At 38.3% G+C, this 19846-nt stretch overlaps 1 protein-coding gene and 1 non-coding gene across 13 annotated transcripts in view; both read left to right on the top strand.

Moving 5' to 3' along the window:
• The window catches only part of PARD3 (par-3 family cell polarity regulator), a 676275-nt gene that overhangs the window by 641915 nt on the left and 14514 nt on the right, over positions 1-19846 (top strand). For all 12 annotated transcript variants that reach the window (XM_047865961.1, XM_047865959.1, XM_047865960.1 and 9 more), the window contains one exon: positions 12546-12666. In XM_047865961.1, the coding sequence (XP_047721917.1) occupies positions 12546-12666 (121 nt within the window). The remainder of the gene's footprint in view (positions 1-12545; positions 12667-19846) is intronic.
• LOC125171401 (U6 spliceosomal RNA) lies at positions 18624-18729 on the top strand. The gene has a single exon (XR_007154317.1). It is a non-coding gene; the product is annotated as a U6 spliceosomal RNA (small nuclear RNA).

The raw sequence follows: 19846 nt of genomic DNA, 5'->3' as shown, positions 1-19846 counted from the left end.
TGGGAGATAACATTGGGATTGCAGTGTGCAAGCAAGCAAATGCTTTCTCTACCTTCACAGGAAGTCAATAGATAATGTTTAAAATTGTTCAGAAATATGTAGTGAATATCCATCAACTGATGAATGAATACACACACACACACACACACACACACACACACACACACACAATGGAATATTGCTCAGTGATCAAAAAGAAAAATGAAATCTTGCCATTTGCAACAACGTGGATGGAACTAGAGAGTATTATGCTAAGCAAAATAAGCCAGTCAGAGAAAGACAAATATATGATTTCACTCATATGTAAAATTTAAGAAACACAACAGATGAACATAGGGGATGGGAAAAAAATAAGATTAAAAAAAGAGGAGGGGAGGCAAACCATCAGAGACTCTTAAATACAGAGAACAAACTGAGGGTGCTGGAGGGGTGTTGGGTGGGAGGATGGGCTAAATGGGTGATGCGCATTAAGGAGGGCACTTGTTGGGATGAACACTGGATGTTATATGTGAGTGATGAGTCACTAAATGCTATTCCTGAAACTATTATTAAGTATATGGTAAACCACTTGAATTTAAATTAAAAAAAAACAGCAGCGCACCTGGGTGGCTCAGTTGGTTAAGTGTCTGACTCTTGATTGTGGCTCTGGTCCTGATCTCACAGGTTGTGGGTTCAAGCCCCACATTGGGCTCTGTGCTGGCAGCATGGAGCCTGCTTGGGATTCTCTGTCTCTCCCTCTGTCTTCCCCACTCCTTCTCTCTCTCTCTCTCTCTCTCTCTCTCTCTCTCTCTTTCTCTCAAAATAAATAAACATTTAAAATAATTAAAAAAAATAAATATGTAGTGAAATACCAGAGGTATTTAGTTAGATATGAGAGTTTGTTAAATCCCTAGCTTTTGTTTTGTGGAATAAAACTTTTTGTGTAATTTACTTTTAATAATATTGAGTACAGTATTAAAAATCACTAACTGTATGGAAGAAAGTGATCCATGCAAGAATCATCAGCAAACTGTATCACAAACCAGGAATTATGATTGATCTGGGCTGAGTATCTCAGGTTGAATTAAAAAGGATTATTGTAGAAAACAGTGAAAAGCTTTAAAAGTGTTTATCTTGGGACTGGGTAGACAGAGGGACAAGAGGTGAGGAAGCAGAAGAATCTTTTAAGACTTTTAGTGTTTAAAAACATCAACTATGTATATGCAAGTTTTACTTTGAAAAAGTGTAATTTACAAAACAATGACGCAAGCAATTTTCGGAATTTGTCAATAATTCCAAATCAGTATGGTCACACTTTTTGTGTTTCTCATAACAGTTTAACTAAACATGAAATGGGAAGTCAAACTGATTGATGTTTCCATCTCATTTATTTCCTTTATCCAGATAAATTATTTGTAAGTTGGGACATGGCCAAATCGTGAATTTAATAAAAACCTAGAAAATTATTAGCTAATAATTATGATGTTAATTAAGAACATAAATAGATGTAAAAAAACTATCAGTCAGTAGAAGTATTCCAATGATCTTTAAAAATGTTTTAAAATCAATGATATGTATAAACTCTTCATTTGGGCACATTCAATGTCTGTTTTTTTAGAAAACCAGTAAGTATATGTTTCTGCTTTTATTCTAGTTTTCAAAAACCTTTCAGAGTTAGCCAGTCACGAAATCACAGGCACTATATCTCCTATTACATTATTTTCCATTTTAAATCATTTCAGGAAAGCCATATAGAATTTATCCATAATTTAGAATTGACTTGAGCATTAAGCACTGTATTGCATTGGAATTTTTATCTTCGAAAAAAAAAACATAGCTTAGTTTCGTATAGTATTTTGCAATTATGCTGTCATTAAAGACAGAGAATGCAAAAACCAAAGGAATGTTATCCTTGAATTCTATGTAATCATTTCATGATTAAAGAATTAAAATAATGGTTCTATAATTAGTTTCTATGCTTGTATGATAAAACCTCTCTAATATGAAAAGGAACATGATAATTGTTTTATTTTGTCATCAAAACCCATCAGGTTTTGTAATTGAATTTCCATTGCTGTTTTATTTCAAATTTTCATAATGTACTTCTGATTTTCATTCTTCTTTTCATTCTCCAGAATTTTCACTTATAATGTTGAATTCCTTTGCTCTTTATTCAGACACACAAATGTATATTTTAGTTAGAAGCACAGGCTTCAGCTGTGGGTCACAACTGGCTAACCTTTATATCCCCAGTGGTTTTATTGAAAGAATAGCATAATCCATAAACTTCCTTCAACTCTCTAACCTATTAGAATACCTTATATATGTCCTTGCCGTTTATTAGACAGTTTCTGAAAATCACACGATCTACGAAAAGTAAGTACACTTGGGGCATTAGCCCCAAATTACAACAGCGTCTTGCATTGTGCAGAGAAATGACATATGTGTTTTCTTATAGGCAATAACATTTGATTTTCAAGAATGTGTTTAAATTCATGAGTTTACCTGGAAAACATTTATTCCTTTCAAGGCACGTAGAGTAGCTTACTAGGGAATGAGGAAGACTCACTGCTCTCCACTGCCCTCGCCCACTCTCCTCTAGGGGCCTCGGGAGGTTTAGTCTGGCTTCTCCAACCATCTCTGGGGTATTAGGCTCTAACATTTGGGCTCATGATACTCAAAGTTCATTTGTTGGGAAGTTTTATGAGAACGTGATTTCTGAAACGAAAACTTTGATAATTAGTTTTTCTTTGGTAGTCTTTTAAAGCCTGTGAAATAGTATTACTTTGTGCCAAGTTTTAAGCAAATGCCTCACTGAAGGTGTGACTGCAATAGATTTTGCAATCTTTTGGGGTAGAAAACAGCTTGGATTATTTCTGTGAAATTTACTAGTCAGGAAACATGACCTCGGCCTCACAATAGAATGTCTTTTTCTGTGTATTTATTGTTGGGTCCTGATATTATGTATGTCTGTGCACGTGTGTGTTCTTTGTAGCTGGAGGAACTCCCCTCGAAAGAGTAAAGCTAAATTTTTCTCACTCCTGCCTGAGACCAGTGACAGGCTAATAAGGAAGAGTGATGATAGTAATAAAATGGGGCGAGGGGTACATTCCTGAGATTTTGCTGCTTATAAAATGATAGCCCTGTTACCAAATGACCACACTGGGACCCAGGGTGAGATCCAGGCTTGAGTCTTTCTGATGCAGAGAGGTGACCCTCTGTGTGACTCATCACATCAGAAGCAAATGCTGTCTTAACAGCTTTGGTGACTACCTTTTTAACCCAGAGAACATAGCTGTATGTTTTTAATTTGTTATGATTTATTACACTGAAATTGGTGTGAAATGGACAACAAATCATGGGTGTCAAAATCTGAAAATGAATTTTATCAGCTGAGGAAAGTGAGTGCCTTTGGGATTTGCATAAGTTTCTCATAATTCTTTCCATATTACAGATGATGAGCAAAACTGTGAAAATAAACTGAAAATGACATGATATTTCCTAAGTAGCTAATTTCACATGTACGTATAGACACATATAAATATAGCCAGTTAGCCTCACTTTAGACTTTCTCTATAATTCATAGTGATTTGTACATACCCGCAGCGACATTTATCTAAAAACCTTAAAGTAAATATTAAGATCATCGTCACATCTCACAAATGTCTGAGATTATCTATAGAAAACTGCAAACATTATAACAAAGTGTTTACCAACTTTATTTCTTCACTGTTCAAACCCAGAAGAGAATTTATACCTATGTGCCAGTATAAAATTGCTAAGATTGAAGAAACCTCTATCCCAAAATTTCAGATGTTATAAATACCCATCAGCATTGAAAAAAAAAATCTCCCCTTGTTAGAAACTAACTTTGCATGCATAATTAATTGGGGCACCATATTCCTGCTTCACAACCAGAAGAGAAATTGAATTCAGGTGTTTGGTGAACATATGGGGGATTTACTGTGAATTTATGACCTGTGGTTTAAGTGTAAAACCCCAAGATACTTGCTGATAAAACTTAATGAAGCTTGTGCAGAGGAGCTATTTTTATTTGTAGTTTAGTAATTGATACATTTCTTGGTTTAACCCTCCCAGCCTTTCCCCCATTTCTCATAAATCTTCCAGTCTGAGAGAGAGAGCCAGAGTAGAAAGCCCTAGTCTTCTTAGCCAGAAGACTAATGCTTACCTAATATGAAAATTCAGCTATGCTTTTTCACAGTATTTCGGTCTGCTCCTTCCTCCCATCCCTTTTAATCTATCAATTTGTGCTTTTTCCCTGCACAAGTAACAGGAGGCAAACCCAAGTGCTGTGGGAGGAAGCACTCTAGGTTCCTCCTAGAAAAGCAAAAGCCTTCACGGAGGGGTGACACCACTTTACTCCATCTTAAGAAAACAAAGATAGAGGTGCAATGTAGCTCATCATTAAAACTGAGTCAACAAAGCCATTGCCATTGGAAGGTTTTTACCCCAGGAATAAATACACCTTCAGGAACAGGATCCTGCCACACACTCCCTGGCAATATCACTCTGCTTCTCTGCACCTAGGGTTTTACGAAGAATGCTCCTGATTTGAGTGCCAAGAAAGAAAACACATGACAAGTTTTCCATTTTAACATACGGGGTGTAATGGGTTTAATGAGAAACCTGTGTTTGCTCACTAATTTACAGCAATTAAGAACTCAGTTCTGACATCTGTAGATTATAACTATTTGTCTGGCGATTACAAGATCAGGAATAGTTTATGGAATTGCTAATCAGTAGAGAGAAATCACTAAGGGAGAAGAATGTGGTGTACCTGTAGTCTCTAAATGACACCAGCCCCTAGTAGTCGTGCTACCATCCCTTTCTCGTTCAGTGACATTTCTCCCCCCAACACTGTTCAGGAACTTGTTTGTATCCACTTTATCATGCTGACAATCTGTCTGTTTTGAAAGGATTACAACTCTGTACATCCGTGCATGACATCACAGTAAGACATTGCTTAATGATCTGAGACGCTTGTGGTCATTGCTGGCTGCCTGTTTCTAAAACTATGTGACAGTTCTGCCCTACATATGTTTTCTCCAGTGTCACTTTTTGCCTTCTCCAGCCCTGGTGTCTGTTTCAAGTGACATCCATGAAATAGCTGAATTGTAGACTTGCCGTTGATATGAATAAAGGGACGAAAAGTCTGCCCTTTTCTAGGGATGCAAGGAGAATAAGGAATTGGACAAAGAAGGGAAAGGTGCTTTAATTTTTCTCTAGTGAAAATATTTTGAAAAGTAATGCTAAACTTGAAGGGTTGTTTATACAATGTAGTAGATCTTTAGTCTTTTTGTTTGTGGACCTACCAAGGAAATCAAAAAAGAGATACATTTCCCTGAAATAAGTGGACCAAAACATAGGGACATCCTGTGAAGGTTGAGTTATCTAAAGACATCATCAAAGGCTCAGAAGAGCCAGAGTTCAGGAAAACATGGTCTCTACTTGTAATAAGCGGTGTCCTGGAAGCTTTAACTTACTATCTTCTCCTTCCTAAGTGTGCTGGGATGCAGACCATACTGATGTTTCAGACGTCTTGATTGCAAAATCCCAGAGTCTGGGAGACGGTAGGACATTGAAGCGCTAGCAGGTGGAGAAGAAATAGTTCCTTAAGCAGGGAGTTCCTTAAGCAGCAAAGCTCTAGGGTCCCCCTCTGGTGTACGCATGTGACACCTGAGGGAGTGCTGGAAATACCTCAACGGGAATAAGCTGCGAGTGTGGAGTTGCATGATATCCAGGATCTCAGATAGAATTTGGAAATTAACTCTTTTTTTTTTTTTAATTGGGAAAAGAATAATGTCCTTCTGCATTTCTGGTAATTGGATGCCAAGTGCAGGTGTGAAATTCAGTAGCATTTGGGATGGAATTTTGTACTTAGGCCAAAAAGTAAATTGCTATGGCTGAGAGGTATGTAGCAAAAATGAAAAGGCTGAGGATATAAGCTGATATGGTTAACAAAATCTTTACCTTGCGTGCCTGTTCTTTAGTAAATGGGGGATATGAGGGACATTTGCTAAGTCCTGAACTCTGGGTAGACTAAGTAAAGCCAGTTTTGAACCAGGAATATCTCCTCATAAGTCGTGTCAGATCCTGGCAGGTCACCAATCTCTACCAGGAAGAGAAACAAGGAGTGAGCCCTTGAGTTCAGTTTTACCGAATGACCTGGTTGGCAGGTCTATTTTCACCAGACCCTAAGAAAACACCCACATTGCTGCTTTGGGTTTCATGAGGACTAATTTTTGGAGATCACAGAGCCAGAACAGGCATTTTGAGTGAAGTGATGGGGAGATTGACCTAAGGAGTCACTCTAAGCAATTGGGTAGATTTCTATTGGAGCATTCTTGGCTATATACTGGTGCTCAGTGCAAAGCACATTTGATTGGTTTCATGTGTTAAGATCTGGCAGTAACCATCTTTCAGGGACATCTTCTGCAATAGTATTTACTTTCTGCAATTTTTCTCAGAGGCTAGAACTTTGGAGTGACTAACCATATAAATGGTAGTGGTAAAGCTCATTCATAAAATATGATTCCTCTCTTATATTCTGCTCTTCTAACCAACATGTTTTTGCAACAGTGGGTAGGGCATAGGTCTTTGTGCTTCTAGGCTACTTTATTTCATTTAATAAGTATGTACAACCTCCCTCCCCCAACATTGTCTAAGGTGATATGATAGTGGTGGTGGGGGGGGGTGTGCATGTGTGTGTTTAAGGGAAGGAGGTTTAGAGTTATCTTTCTGTTGTCTTTTGTTGCAGTGGAACACAAGAAAGCAGACCCACTGTGCAATCACATTTCAAACCCCCATTTGCATCACATCCGCTAACATCCTGTGGACCAAATCAAGACACATGGCCAAAGCCAACATCAATGGGTATTAGTTCAATTGATGCATAACAAGTTAACACAGGCTAAACAGCTTATTATATCAGATCCTATGGATCAGTTTCTATGATCCAGCAATGGCTCAGCTGAATCCTGTGCTCAGGGTCTCATCCAGGTGCAATCAAAGGGTGAGCCAAGCTGGGTTCTCACTGGAGGGCTCCACTAGGGAAGCATTTGCTTCCCTGCTCCTGGAGTTGTTGACAGTATTCTGTTCTTTACAGCTGTAGGATTCAGGGCGGCTCTCTTGTTCAAAGCCAGAAAAGAGAGATAAGGACTTGCAAGATGGACACTACATTCTTATATAATCACACAAATGTAATCATATCCATTCCTTGACCTTTGCCACAGTTCACTGGATAGAAGCAAGTCACAGGCCCTGCCCACACTCAGTGGTGGGGGCCAGGTATGGGGCGGGGAGGGCGTTGGACAAAGATGCAAATACCTGGAGGCGGAGATCATGGGGCCATTTTGAAGTCTGTCCATTACAAACATTTGCAGATCCGCTTACCCTGCCACAGGGACGTGACATACAGAATATATATGTGTTAAATGATTGTGATGAAGGCATGAGCTTAAGAAAGAGAAACACATGTGGAGGTAAGTTATAAACACTCTGAAACAGTGTTTGCTGGAAGAATCAGAAGATGGAAAGGAAACGAGAGGATACTACAGGAAGAAAGATATGAGTGAATTTACCTTCCTCTCTTTTCTTATACTAGAGATCTTAATCATTTCTCCCTTCTGGGCACCATGGAAAGGCTGGCTCAGTTCGTTCTCTCCCTTCTGTCTACCTTTTCCTTTCCCTTTCATGTTTTTCTTCTTTGTGCAGAAAAGACAGTGTATACCAAGATGGTACCTTCTGGTTATCCCTACTATTGAATTCTGGCTCTTCAAGCTATGGCCTCTGTTCCAGTTTTCCAGATTCCTTTTGCATAATTAAAAATGCAAATGTTAAGGTATTTTTAGTCCATAAAGAATTAATCAGTCACATCACAAACTCTTCTCTTTCAGCATATGCTCATCTGGAAAGATAGGTCAGAATTCAAGCCTGTAGGGCAATATACCCAGGCTTAGATCCGAAGGAGCAAACAATTTAGGAGAGGCAGGACTATATGGACAAGGCTGAGTTGTCTTTTTTAAAAAATAGTTGTTTCTTTGGCCTGTTACTAGGGGATCACTGGCCTTATCTTGGTGCAGTGGAAGTAAGTAGCCTAGAAAAGCAACATATAAAACAGGCAACATCTACAGAATACAAAATAGAGGTTGCAAGTTAGCTGGCCACAGACCTGTTTGGTATTTGGTTTTTGTTTTGTCTCACATAGGACCAAAAAAATAAAGTAAGCCAACATTAAAAATTTGGGCAGCAGGGGAGAAAACTATAGTTCTGACTTCTGTTTAAAAAAAAAAAATTAGAAGGCAACACCAGGCTCACATCCCTTCAGGACAGCAATCTACTGGGACCGAGTAAGGGTCTCCCTTTCTAGACCTAGCATATTACTCCCATTTGTTACAGAATGTACGTGGGTACTGCCACAGCCATCAAGTTTTGTTCACTCTTTAGTTAACTGCCCCATAGGCATTGGAATTTGTCCCAGCCATGAAGTTTGCAGGCTGAATTGTTTTCAAAGTACTGTCTGTATACCACCTGCAGTGCTTTTAAAAATATACTGATGCCCAGGACCTGAACAAGACTGCCTGAATCAGAATCTCTCTAGGTGAGTCTCAGTCGATCAGCAGGTTTAAACAAGCACTCTGGATGAGTCTCATACACATACTATGTATACACGAGCACTACTGTTGACATTTCTCTTCTCATTCACTGTACCTAAGAAGATGGTTGGATAGCATGGCCTGTGGAGCACAGGTGCAGGACAGGATTTGGCCCTTACCTGCAAATAGGATCCTTGCTGCAGTTAGCATGAACTGGTATGCTCAGCTACTTTTGCAAAGCACATTGCAGTGGTCCATTCTGAAGGCTGCAGAGCCTAGTCCTCTGTGTGATCTACCTCTACCAGGAGAGGGTACAATCACCATGGTAATTATGGATGAGAAAGATTTGAGTTCCATATCATTCAGGGCTGCACTGTGCATGCCGGATTAGGAATCTCTGTAGTGTGTGAGCCAGTGCTGTCAGAAAGACTCCCAGATATCACTGAACCAAAACAAACCCTCTGCACTTAGTGTAAAATTTATATAAACACACACACACACACACACACACACACACACACACACAACACACACACACACACACACACACATAAAAGTATAAAAGAAAATTCCAGCTGGAGTAAAACTAAAAAAACTATGTGCAAGGGAAGGCTGAATTAGTGTTAGACTTAAATTGTCTTATGTCTGTCTGTGTGGATTCTTTATAAAAAATAAAGCATCTCTATAATTCCTCTCTTCATCCCTCCTTTCTGTAGAAATTATGATTTAGTGGCTTGTCATTAAGTTGAATTGTCTCTCTCACTCATCTGATCGATTCATGGTATCTTTATTATATTCATCACACACACAAAAATAATGAGAAACTGGAAGTTGGCAACGAACCTAAATATAAGTTGATTGGGATGTGTAGGGATTAGCCACTAATGCTAATGAATATTTAAAATTTCCTTTGGCTGTCTTGGCAGAAGAGCTAACCAAGAACTTTAGAAGTCCAAATGTGAATTATTGGCCTGTTGTAGACTGGCCTGAGAAACAGAGTGAGCAGTTGCAATGGTTTCATTCTTGAAGCCAGGATTTCACCTTCAGACTGCCAACTGGTGTCCCCCAAGGATGCTTGATGGTCTCCCAGTCTTTGGAAGTCATCATCAATCATGAAAACCATTGCAGCCTGTTTTTCAATTTCAGCCCTTAGAGTGGCTTTGCTAGTCTTAGGCAAGTTGGTTGCCATTCTCTAGAGCAGAGGAAGAAAGGAAGCAAAAGAAAAGAGAGTGAAGCAGTGTATCACCAGCTGCTGAGATTTGAAATAAGGGCAAAAGTGACTTCCAGAACTTGGCTTATACTGTGAAAAACATCAAGGTCACCAGAATTTAGAATTAAGGACACTGGGTCAACTTCCCTTGTTGGGAGATTTGCACTTTCAATTAACTACAAATAGTAGGACATCAATTTTCATCAATGGCTTGGACTTCATGAACTTAATAATTATAGGGTTAAAATTCGCAATGGTACATGAAAATAATAGGAAATATTTCTGGTTAGATCTATAAAATATTTCTTCAGTCAAGCCTCCTATAATCCTTCTATTAGAAGCTATGAAGAAGTATTCCAGGAACAAAAAAGGCACAGTTGGAGAAATGGCAATGAGGTTAATGAATGCTCACTTACTTTCCTGTCTTATGAACTGTCTTCATGCCTATACTACCACTGTTTCACATGGAAAGCAAGGAGTTCCAGAGATTGAGTGTTAACATTGAGAAGCCTTTATTGAAAATCATTGTGTTCAAAACTATAAGCTGCCATATATGTTTTTTAAAAGCCAATTAACAACCTTGGGGGGCCTGAGTGGCTCAGTTGGTTAAGCATCCAACTTCGGCTCAGGTCATGATCTCATGGTTTGTGGGTTCAAGCCCTGCATCGGGATCTGTGCTGACAGCTCAAAGCCTGGAGCCTGCTTCAGATTCTGTGTCTCCCTCTCTCTCTGTTCCTCCCCCACTCATGCTCTGTTTCTCTCTGTCTCAAAAATAAATAAACAAAAAAATTTAAAAAGTAAAAAAAAAAAAGTAAAAGCCAGTAACAACCTGCTTAAGAGTATGGAGGGCACTTTTAAGCTGTATACAAATGTAGACTGAAGCATCATGCCAAGTAGCACATTTTATAGGCCCATTAACCTTTAATGTTCTTAGGGCAATCAGTTCAAAATATTTGTCGGAAGAACAAAGGGAAGGCAAGCTTTTATTGACTGGGAAAATAATCAAATTGAAAGTATTGACAGGATGTTCCAGAAGCTCTAATGAAATTAATAGAAACATAAAGGTGATAGGGATCTACCCCATAGTTTAAATGATTCTCCCATATTCTTGGAAGACATTAATATTGTGGTTCTATATGCAAATATTTTCAATTTGCGATTTTTAAGTCTTTGGAATTCTTCAAAAGGCATAGAATTATGTCAAGACATATATGAATTTGAGATTTTTATATACTCTACTATGACAGACTTTCTTTTTACAAGCTACATCTCTCAAATTACATTACCCAGGAGGGTGGGCAGCCAGAAAAATTCAGATTCACACCAAATAACCAGGGCAACATGTTTTCAATGAAGAGACTTGGTCTTCTAATAGCTTACAGCTCCCCATTCTGCTAGCAGTTTGGAGGGTATATATGATAAATATAAGGCTTGATTCTTGTCCTCAAGGAGTCTGATGTTTTCTTGGGGAGACAGCATGTGCCTAATACGCTTGAATAAATCCCCTGATAGGATACGCCTTAGTCCTCAGGGAGTAACATAGACCAAAAGTGCCATGAGATTTAAGATTGATTTTGGCCATCTCTACAACTCTTGCAAAATACTGTGTTTAAAATCTGTATGATTTTATAAAGCAGGGGCTTTGGAGTCTGATATATGTTTTACTAAGTGATACAACATGGCATAGTGAAATGGGGGCTGGACTGGACACCAGAATAATCTGGATTCCAGCCTCGCCTCCCCATTGGTCAGCTGAGAGACTTCAAACAAGTCACTTATTTTCTTTGGATGTCAGTTTCTACATGTGTATGTGCACGCACGTGTGTGTGGAAGAGAGAGAAATACTACCATCTGTACCTGTCTTACAAGCTTTTGGTGAGGATAAAACAAATTAACACTATTAAAAAAAAAAAAAAAGAAGAAGAAGAAGAAGGCAGGGGCACCTGGGTGGCTCAGTCGGTTAAGCATCTGACTCTTAATATCAGCTCAGTTCTTGGTCTCAAGGTTATGAGTTCAAGCCTGGCATTGGGCTCCATGCTGGGGGCAGAACCTACTTTAAAAAAAAAAAAAAAAACGGCAACATTACTATTAAATAACTGATGAAATCCAACTACCATTCAAAGTTATTTTTAAAATGCTTTTCATTTATGCTGTAAGAAACTGCATTTTGTGTACAGACCTTTGATAACTCCTAAATAGGAACTTTGTATCATGGCATTAAGAAAACAATACTGCACATTTGTAAGGCTACAGTGTATGCTGTCACCTTACTTGATTGTTGCAAGTATGGTACTCAGAGAAAAAGTGATTATTATGTCCACTTCATATGTATGAAAAAATCCCACAACTCAAATTAAGTGCCTTCGTCTAAGAAGGTGGAGAAGCTAGGACAGGACCCTGGTATTTCTGATTTGTAATACAATGTCCTTTCCAAAAAAAATTGGCTGCCAACACCTTGTCAGATTACAGAAAGGAAATGAGGCTTTTAAAATACCGCATAAAAAAGGAATGTCTAAAAATACCGCTTGCCCTCTTGAATATCTGCCTGAAATAACTTCAGTAAGTCTTAATCATAAGAACAAAATGAAAACTTCTTTTAAATGCCCAAATATTGTTTTATAAATTCACTTCCTCTTAAACAGTGTCCTCTCACACCAAGCTGCCATTTTTTTTCCCTAGCAACTGCCATTCACAGATTGTATCTCTGAAGGGTGTTCATTCTTGCCCCTTCTCTCTTTTAGCAACAGATCAACTCCTAGCAACCATGATCGGATACAGCGTCTACGGCAAGAATTTCAGCAAGCAAAGCAGGATGAAGATGTAGAAGATCGGCGACGTACCTATAGCTTTGAACAACCCTGGGTGAGTATTTGGTTCTTCAGCACAGCGAATAGTCTGACAACTTCCCTGCAGTAAGAGCCCCCAAGCTGTGACCTTAGCCCTTTATGAAACAAGACAAGATGGAGCCAAATTCCTTTAACCTTTAACATATTGACCTTTCCCTCATTTCCATCTGGGTTGCATCATTGCTAATTTCATTTTATATCTTGTTGCACCATCTGTCCATTGCATAATCAGTTTTATTCGCCTTATGACAAGACATAGCAAAAGGATTCTTGCTCTCAGCTATGCACTTTTTTTTTAAAGTTTAGTAAATATTTTTCTATATACATTTTCCTCAGAATTGGAGCCAGAATAAATTAGTTCAACACATGTCTATTGTGTATCTACTATACACAAAGTACAGTATTAAGTAATTCTTGATTCTTTATTCTCCCTTATCCCCTTTGTGTATTTGTTGAATCCCTCTTATTTATCTGCCCATATCCCTGTTCTAGTTTATCCTCCTCACAGCCATCAGAGTGATTTTTTTTTTTTTTTGGAGTTTATTCATTTTTAAGAGAGAGAGAGAGAGATCAGGGGAAGGGCAGACAGAGGGAGACACAGAATCCAAAGCAGGCTCCAGGCTCTCAGCTGTCAGCACAGAGCCCTACATGGGACTTGAATTCACAAAATGTAAGATTGTGACCTGAGCCAAAGTCAGATGCTTAACCGACTGAGCCACCCAGGCTCCCCAGAGTGATTTTTCTAAAACAGAACTCTGAATGGCTTCTCAATGCCCAAGAGAGAGAGTCCAAATTCCACAGTGTGGCTTGCTAGTCCTCCCCAGTCCAGCCCCAGACTTGTGCTCTCTCTGTTCTTGTGTTTTGTCTTGGAGATGATGGCACTGCTGAGAATGAGAAGCATTGGGGTAGGTTTGGGGGTGTTAGAAATGATGGGAATTTAAAAAAAAGTATTGTTTATTTACTTTTGAGAGAGAGAGACAGAGCATGAGCAAGGTAGCAGAGAGAGAGGGAGACACAGAATCTCTAGGCTCTGAGCTGTCAGCACAGAGCCCAACATGGGGCTCAAACCCACAAACTGCAAGATCGGGACCTGAGCCAAAGTCAGACACTTAATCGACTGAGCCACCCAGGTGCCCCCGATGATGGGAATTTTGAAGAATATCTTTGGAAACTTGAGGGAGACTCAATTAGACATGAACATACAGGCTACTTGAGATAGGAAATTCTAGCTGAGAGTATTAGTGATCAACATGGTAATGTGACCATAGCTAAAAATGCTTAGAGGGAATAGAAAAATAATTTTTTTATTACTTCTGCAATGGGGATTAATGAGTCAGACATGGCAGAAAGTCAAGGAAGGTACTCTGGAGGCCTGGGGAAGAGGCAGGTGGAGCATCACCCACTCTGGGTAGGATGGTGAGTACAGCTCAGGGACGTATATCCTAATTGCCTGGGAGGATGCAAGAAGGGTCAGTACTCTAGGGGTTCGAAAGCCTAGGGGCTGTGGTCAAAACAATATATTTTTTGGACTCCTGGATCTTGGAGGTGGGACAGTTCATGATGATTTGAGGTCAAAGATATGCCATCCATGTGAGTTCCTGAGAGAATAGAGATTAAGGTCCAAAGAGTCAATGAGTTCAGTTCAAAATGTTGGGATTATAATTACATTAGGTATATGGGAAGGTAGGTTAGAAGGAAGAGTAGTGTTAGAAAAGGCTTACAGTTAAAAAAAAAAAAAGATCCTGATTTATTTTGGAAAGGGTATGGACCCAACTGCCACAGAACTGAGAGGTCGGTTATATTGTAGGGAAGGAGAGATAAAGGTAGAAATGTAGTCGGAGCCTTCAACGCTAGATTGGAAGGCTGAAGGCTGAAGAAAGATGGTATGAGGACAGAACACTGGCCCACTGGCCAGGCAACCTAGCTCTTCAGGACTGTTTTCTTCTATGTTAAACCAAGAGACTTAGAGTAGATGGTTGAGTGTCAGTTATTAAACCCTTTGTTATAATGAAAATTTAAGAGAAAGCTGAATGTGTCAGGTAAAGCAATACAAGTAGAGCTTCTCCGAGTGTGGTCCACAGACCAGCACCATCAGCATCACCTGGAGCTCCCTTCAGACCTCCTGGATCTGGGTGAGGCCCAGGAATCTGTATTTTAACAAGCCCTGGAGGGGTGATTCTGAAGCATGTTACTTTGAGAAGCAGTGATCTAGAGTTAAATCATCTCTGAGGTCCTTTTTACTCCTAAAATCCAACACCCTCAATATACTCTATACAAGGGCAGAAACCTATAAACGTTTTGATTAAGGGGCTTAGTGACCAAATTGGGATCTGTGGAAGATAATTTTGAGAAAGGAGAAGATGGAAAAATGGGAAAAGCAGTACTAGTTTGAAGGACTTTGCCTCTGTTCAGGTGAGGAAGGAGGAGCCTAGAGCAGCCAACTGGCCATATGAAACCACCATCCAAGAGTAAAAACTCCCCATGAAGTCGATCCTAGCCTAACTTTCAGAGGTTATATAAGAACTTCAGCAGATATAATACCTTAAAAAATCTCTAATTGTGTTTCTGCAACAACATTACTATTAAAGGTATTGTTTTTCTAAAACATTTATTTTTATTTTTATTTATTTAGTTTAAAAAATTTTTAATGTTTATTTTTGAGAGAGAGAGAGAGAGACAGAGACAGAGACAGAGTGTGAGCAGGGGAGGCGCAGAGAGAGAGAGAAAAAGACATAGAATCTGAAGAGGCTCCAGGCTCTGAGCTGTCAACACAGAGCCCAACGCGAGGCTAGAACTCACAAGCCATGAGATCATGACCTGAGCCGAAGTCGGACACGCAACCGACTGAGCCACCCACGTGCCCCTAAAACATTTATTTTTAGATGATCAAGTAAATTGAGTCATCCCCATGTAACAACATGACAGAATTATGTTAATCTACTTATACTGTTTGCCATAATTGACTTAATCTCTTCCTACCAGCTTTCCTAAAGCAGGATTCTTTTTTTTTTTTAATTAAGTTTTTTATTTTAAATCCAGTATAGTTAACAAACAGTGTTATATTAGTTTCAGGTGTACAAGACAGAGATTCAACACTTTCATACAACACCAAGTGCTCATCACAATAAGTGCCCTCCTAATCCCTATCACCTATTTCACCCATCTCCTCACCTACCTCCTCTCTGGTAACCATCAGGATGTTCTCTGTAGTTAAGAGTCTGTTTCTTAGTTTGTCTCTTTTTTCCCCTTTGCTCATTTGTTATGTTTTTTAAACTGTTATGCTTCTTAAATTCCACAAAGGAATGAAATCATATGGCATTTATCTTTCTCTGACTTGTTTTGCTTAGCATTGTACTCTCTAGCTCTATCCATGTTGTTGCAAATGGCAAGATTTCATTCCTTTTTATGGCTGAGTAATATTCCATTATATATATACCACATCTTTATCCATTCATCAGTTGATAGACACTTAGACTGCTTCCATTATATGGCTATTGTAAATAATGCTGCAATAGATACATCGGGGTGCATGTATCCCTTTGAATTAGTGTTTTTGTATTTTTTGGGTAAATACCCAGTAATGTGATTACTGGATCGTAAGGTGGTTCTATTTTTAACTTTTTGAGGAATCTCCATATTATTTTCCACAGTGGCTGTACCAGTTTGCATTCCCACCGACAGTAACAAGGTTCCTTTCTCTCCACATCCTTGCCAACACTTGTTTCTTGTGTTGTTGATTTTAGCCATTCTGACAGGTCTGAGTTTTGATTTTCATTTTTCCTGATGATAAGTGATGTTGAGCATCTTTTCATGTGTCTGTTGGCCATCTGGATGTCTTCTTTGGCCAAATGTTCATGTCTTCTGCCCATTTTTTAAATGGATTATTTGGTTTTGGGATGTTGAATTGCATCAGTTCTTTTTATATTTTAGATTCTAACCCTTTATCAGATATATCATTTGCAAATATCTTCTCCCATTCTGTAGATTGCCTTTTAGTTTTGTTGATTCCTTTGCTGTGCAGAAACTTTTTATTTTGATAAAATAGTTTTTATAGTTCCAGTAGTTTATTTTTGCTTTTATTTCCCTAGCCTCAGGACACATATCTAGAAAAAATGTTGCTATGACCAATATCAGAGAAATTACTGCTTGAGCTCTCTTCTATGATTTTTATGGTTTCAGTTTTCACATTTAGGTCTTTAATCCCTTTTGAGTTTATTTTTGTGTATGGTGAAAGAAAATGGTCCAGTTTCATTCTCCTGCATGTTGCTGTCCAGTTTACCCAACACCATTTGTTGAAGAGACTGTCTTTTTCCCCATTGGATATTCTTTACTGCTTCATTGAAGATTAATTGATCATATAATTGTGGATTTACATCCAGGTTTTCTATTCTGTTACATTTCTATGTGTCTATTTCTGTGCCAATACCATACTGTTTTGATTACTACAGTTTTATAATATAAGTTGATGTCTGGAATTGTAATACCTCCAGTTGTACTTTTCTTTTTCAAGCTTGTTTTGACCATTCAGGATCTTTTGTGGTTCCATACAAATTTAAGGATTATTTGTTCTCATTCTATGAAAAATGTTATTGGTATTTTGACAGGGTTTGCATTAAATGTGTAGATTGCTTTGGGTAGTATGGACATTTTAACAATATTTGTTCTTCCAATCCATGAGCATGGAATGTCTTTCCATTTCTTTGTATTATTGTCAATTTCTTTTATCAAGGTTTTATAGTTTTGGAGTACGGGTCTTTTACCTGTTTGGTTAATTAAGTTTATTCCTAGGTATTGTTTTTGGTGCAATTGCAAATGGGATTGTATTCTTAATTTCTCTTTCTGTGACTTCATTATTAGTGTTTAGAAATGCAGCATATTTCTATACATTGATTTTGTATACTGTGACTTTACTGAATTCATTTATCAGTTCTCATAGCTTTTGGGAAGGGTCTATTGGATTTTCTTTTTTCTTCTCTTTTTTTCTTTTTCTTTCTTTTGTTTTTTTCTTGAGAGAGAGAAAGAGAGAGTGTGCGTGAGAGCGTGAGTAGGGAGGGACAGAGGGAGAGAATCTTGGGTTTTCCATACATAGTATCATGTCATCTGAAAGTAGTGAAAGTTGTATTTCTAACTTACCAACTGGGATGCTTTCATTTCTTTTTGTTGTCTGATTGTTGTAGCTAGGACTTCCAGTACTATACTGAATAAAAATGGCCATCCTTGTCTTGTTCCTGACCTTAGGGGAAAAGGTTTCAGTTTTCCCCCATTGAATATGATGTTTGCTGTGGGTTGTTCATAGAATGTCTTTATTATATTAGGGTATGTTCCCTCTAAACCTACTTTGTTGAGGGTTTTTTATCATGAATGGGTGTTGTACTTCATCAGATGCTTTTTCTGTATCTATTGAAATGATCATATGTTTTTTATCCTTTTTCTTATTGATATGATATATCATGTTGATTGACTTGAAGCAGGATTCTTTTTTGATGTGTGGTAAACATCCCTAGCAATGTATTTTTGCACAGAAAGGCTGAAAAGAGGAAAGAGTACAGTGGCTACCAGAAGGAGAAAAGCAAGTATATATGAAAATGGTTCTCAAACACAGAGTTCTAGCCTGCAAGGCCCTGCAGGGGTTTTCTCAGTCTCCATACCATACCATGAGGAGCAGTGGAATGCCACCTGACTTTGCCTGGGAATGTGGATTTCAAACCAGCATATTTGCAGCATTGCTGTGTAGTTAGTTATTTAATTGATCAGATGTATTGGGTGTATGGACTATGTTCAGTCAGTGTGTCTGGTGCTAGAGAACAAAGATGGGGAAAAAAGAATATCCTTAGAGCCCTACAGTCGAGTTGATACAACAGAAAAGAATATTTTGTACAGTTTATGATACAGGTATACATGGAGTATTAAACACAGAGGAACCATGCCCAAATAAATTGTGGGTGGTTAGGAAAGGCCTGAAAGAAGACCTCAGTGCTTGCTTTGGGAGCACATATCCTAAAATTGGAGGGATACAAAGAAGAGTAACATGGCTCCTGCACAAGGATGCATGTAAATTCATGAAGCATTCCATATAGAGAGAAAGAAAAGGAAAGGAAAGGAAAGGAAAGGAAAGGAAAGGAAAGGAAAGGAAAAGAAAGAACACCTCGTTAAATTTGGAATATATTTTAAATACATAACTTTGAGAAAGAGAGAAACATATATTTGGGAACTAAGATTGATGGGATTTTTTTCTGGCTGGTGACATTGTATCTACATGTGAAATGTCCAAGTTTGAGACTAAATGAGCATTTCCTACTTCTTAGCTGTAGATATTGTTCATTGGGAGATGTAGAAATGATTTGATATCCATTTTGGTCCCCTTATATGATTTTTTTTTTCCTAATGGGAGTGGTGAATATGTTGGCATACATTCCCATGCCAGCTACTTAATATGAACAATCATGTTAGGAAAATGTTTGAGAAAATCTTATACATCCAGAAACTCACCTACAAAAGGTCATAGGCCAAATTGTTGTATATCAAAATGCCATAGCAACTTTAGACTGAGCACTTGGCTTGTATTATCATTTCCTGTAATGAGTGAGCAGGGAATTATTTGGATGACAGGCTGATTACTTTAGGAATGGAATAATTTCCTAAATTGTGGGTCAGAAGTTGACCTTTTCTTTTTCTTTCTTCTTTTTTTTTTTAATTTTCAAACAATTGGGCTCTTGCTGTTTTTTCTCCTTTCTACTGATCATATAAATGAGCTTGAAGTGACTATAATTCTACTTAGTGTATTAACTTTCATACCAATTCTCCTTGTTGCCTTAATAAGGTTTTGTCTGCCTCAATAAGAGCCTCAAAATGTAGCTGAGTCTATGGTTTTTATTATCTGTTTTACAAAATGAGCTTTGAGTATCTTAGTTTTTTTTTTTTTTTCTTTTTCTGTGTGTATTCTGACCTTAAAAGGTCAGTCTGTTTGGAAAGGATGAGACTATGATCTCACCCATTGGAATGGTTTGCAATCATTTTAGTTGTAAGGAACCAGATATTTGTCTTCAAGCTGTGTGTCCCTCTTACTCCATATTAGTTGAAGTTGTCATGCTTGTTGGAAATGCCACACACAAAGTGTGACCAGATGTATCATATAGAAGATTCGAGCCAATTACTTTACATACAGAGAGGGATGCTGCAGAAAATTCATCCAAGTA

Source organism: Prionailurus viverrinus, chromosome B4 (genome assembly GCF_022837055.1).
Source record: "Prionailurus viverrinus isolate Anna chromosome B4, UM_Priviv_1.0, whole genome shotgun sequence".
In the NCBI taxonomy this organism is placed as follows: domain Eukaryota; kingdom Metazoa; phylum Chordata; class Mammalia; order Carnivora; family Felidae; genus Prionailurus; species Prionailurus viverrinus.
This window is presented reverse-complemented; position numbering and strand designations above follow the sequence as displayed.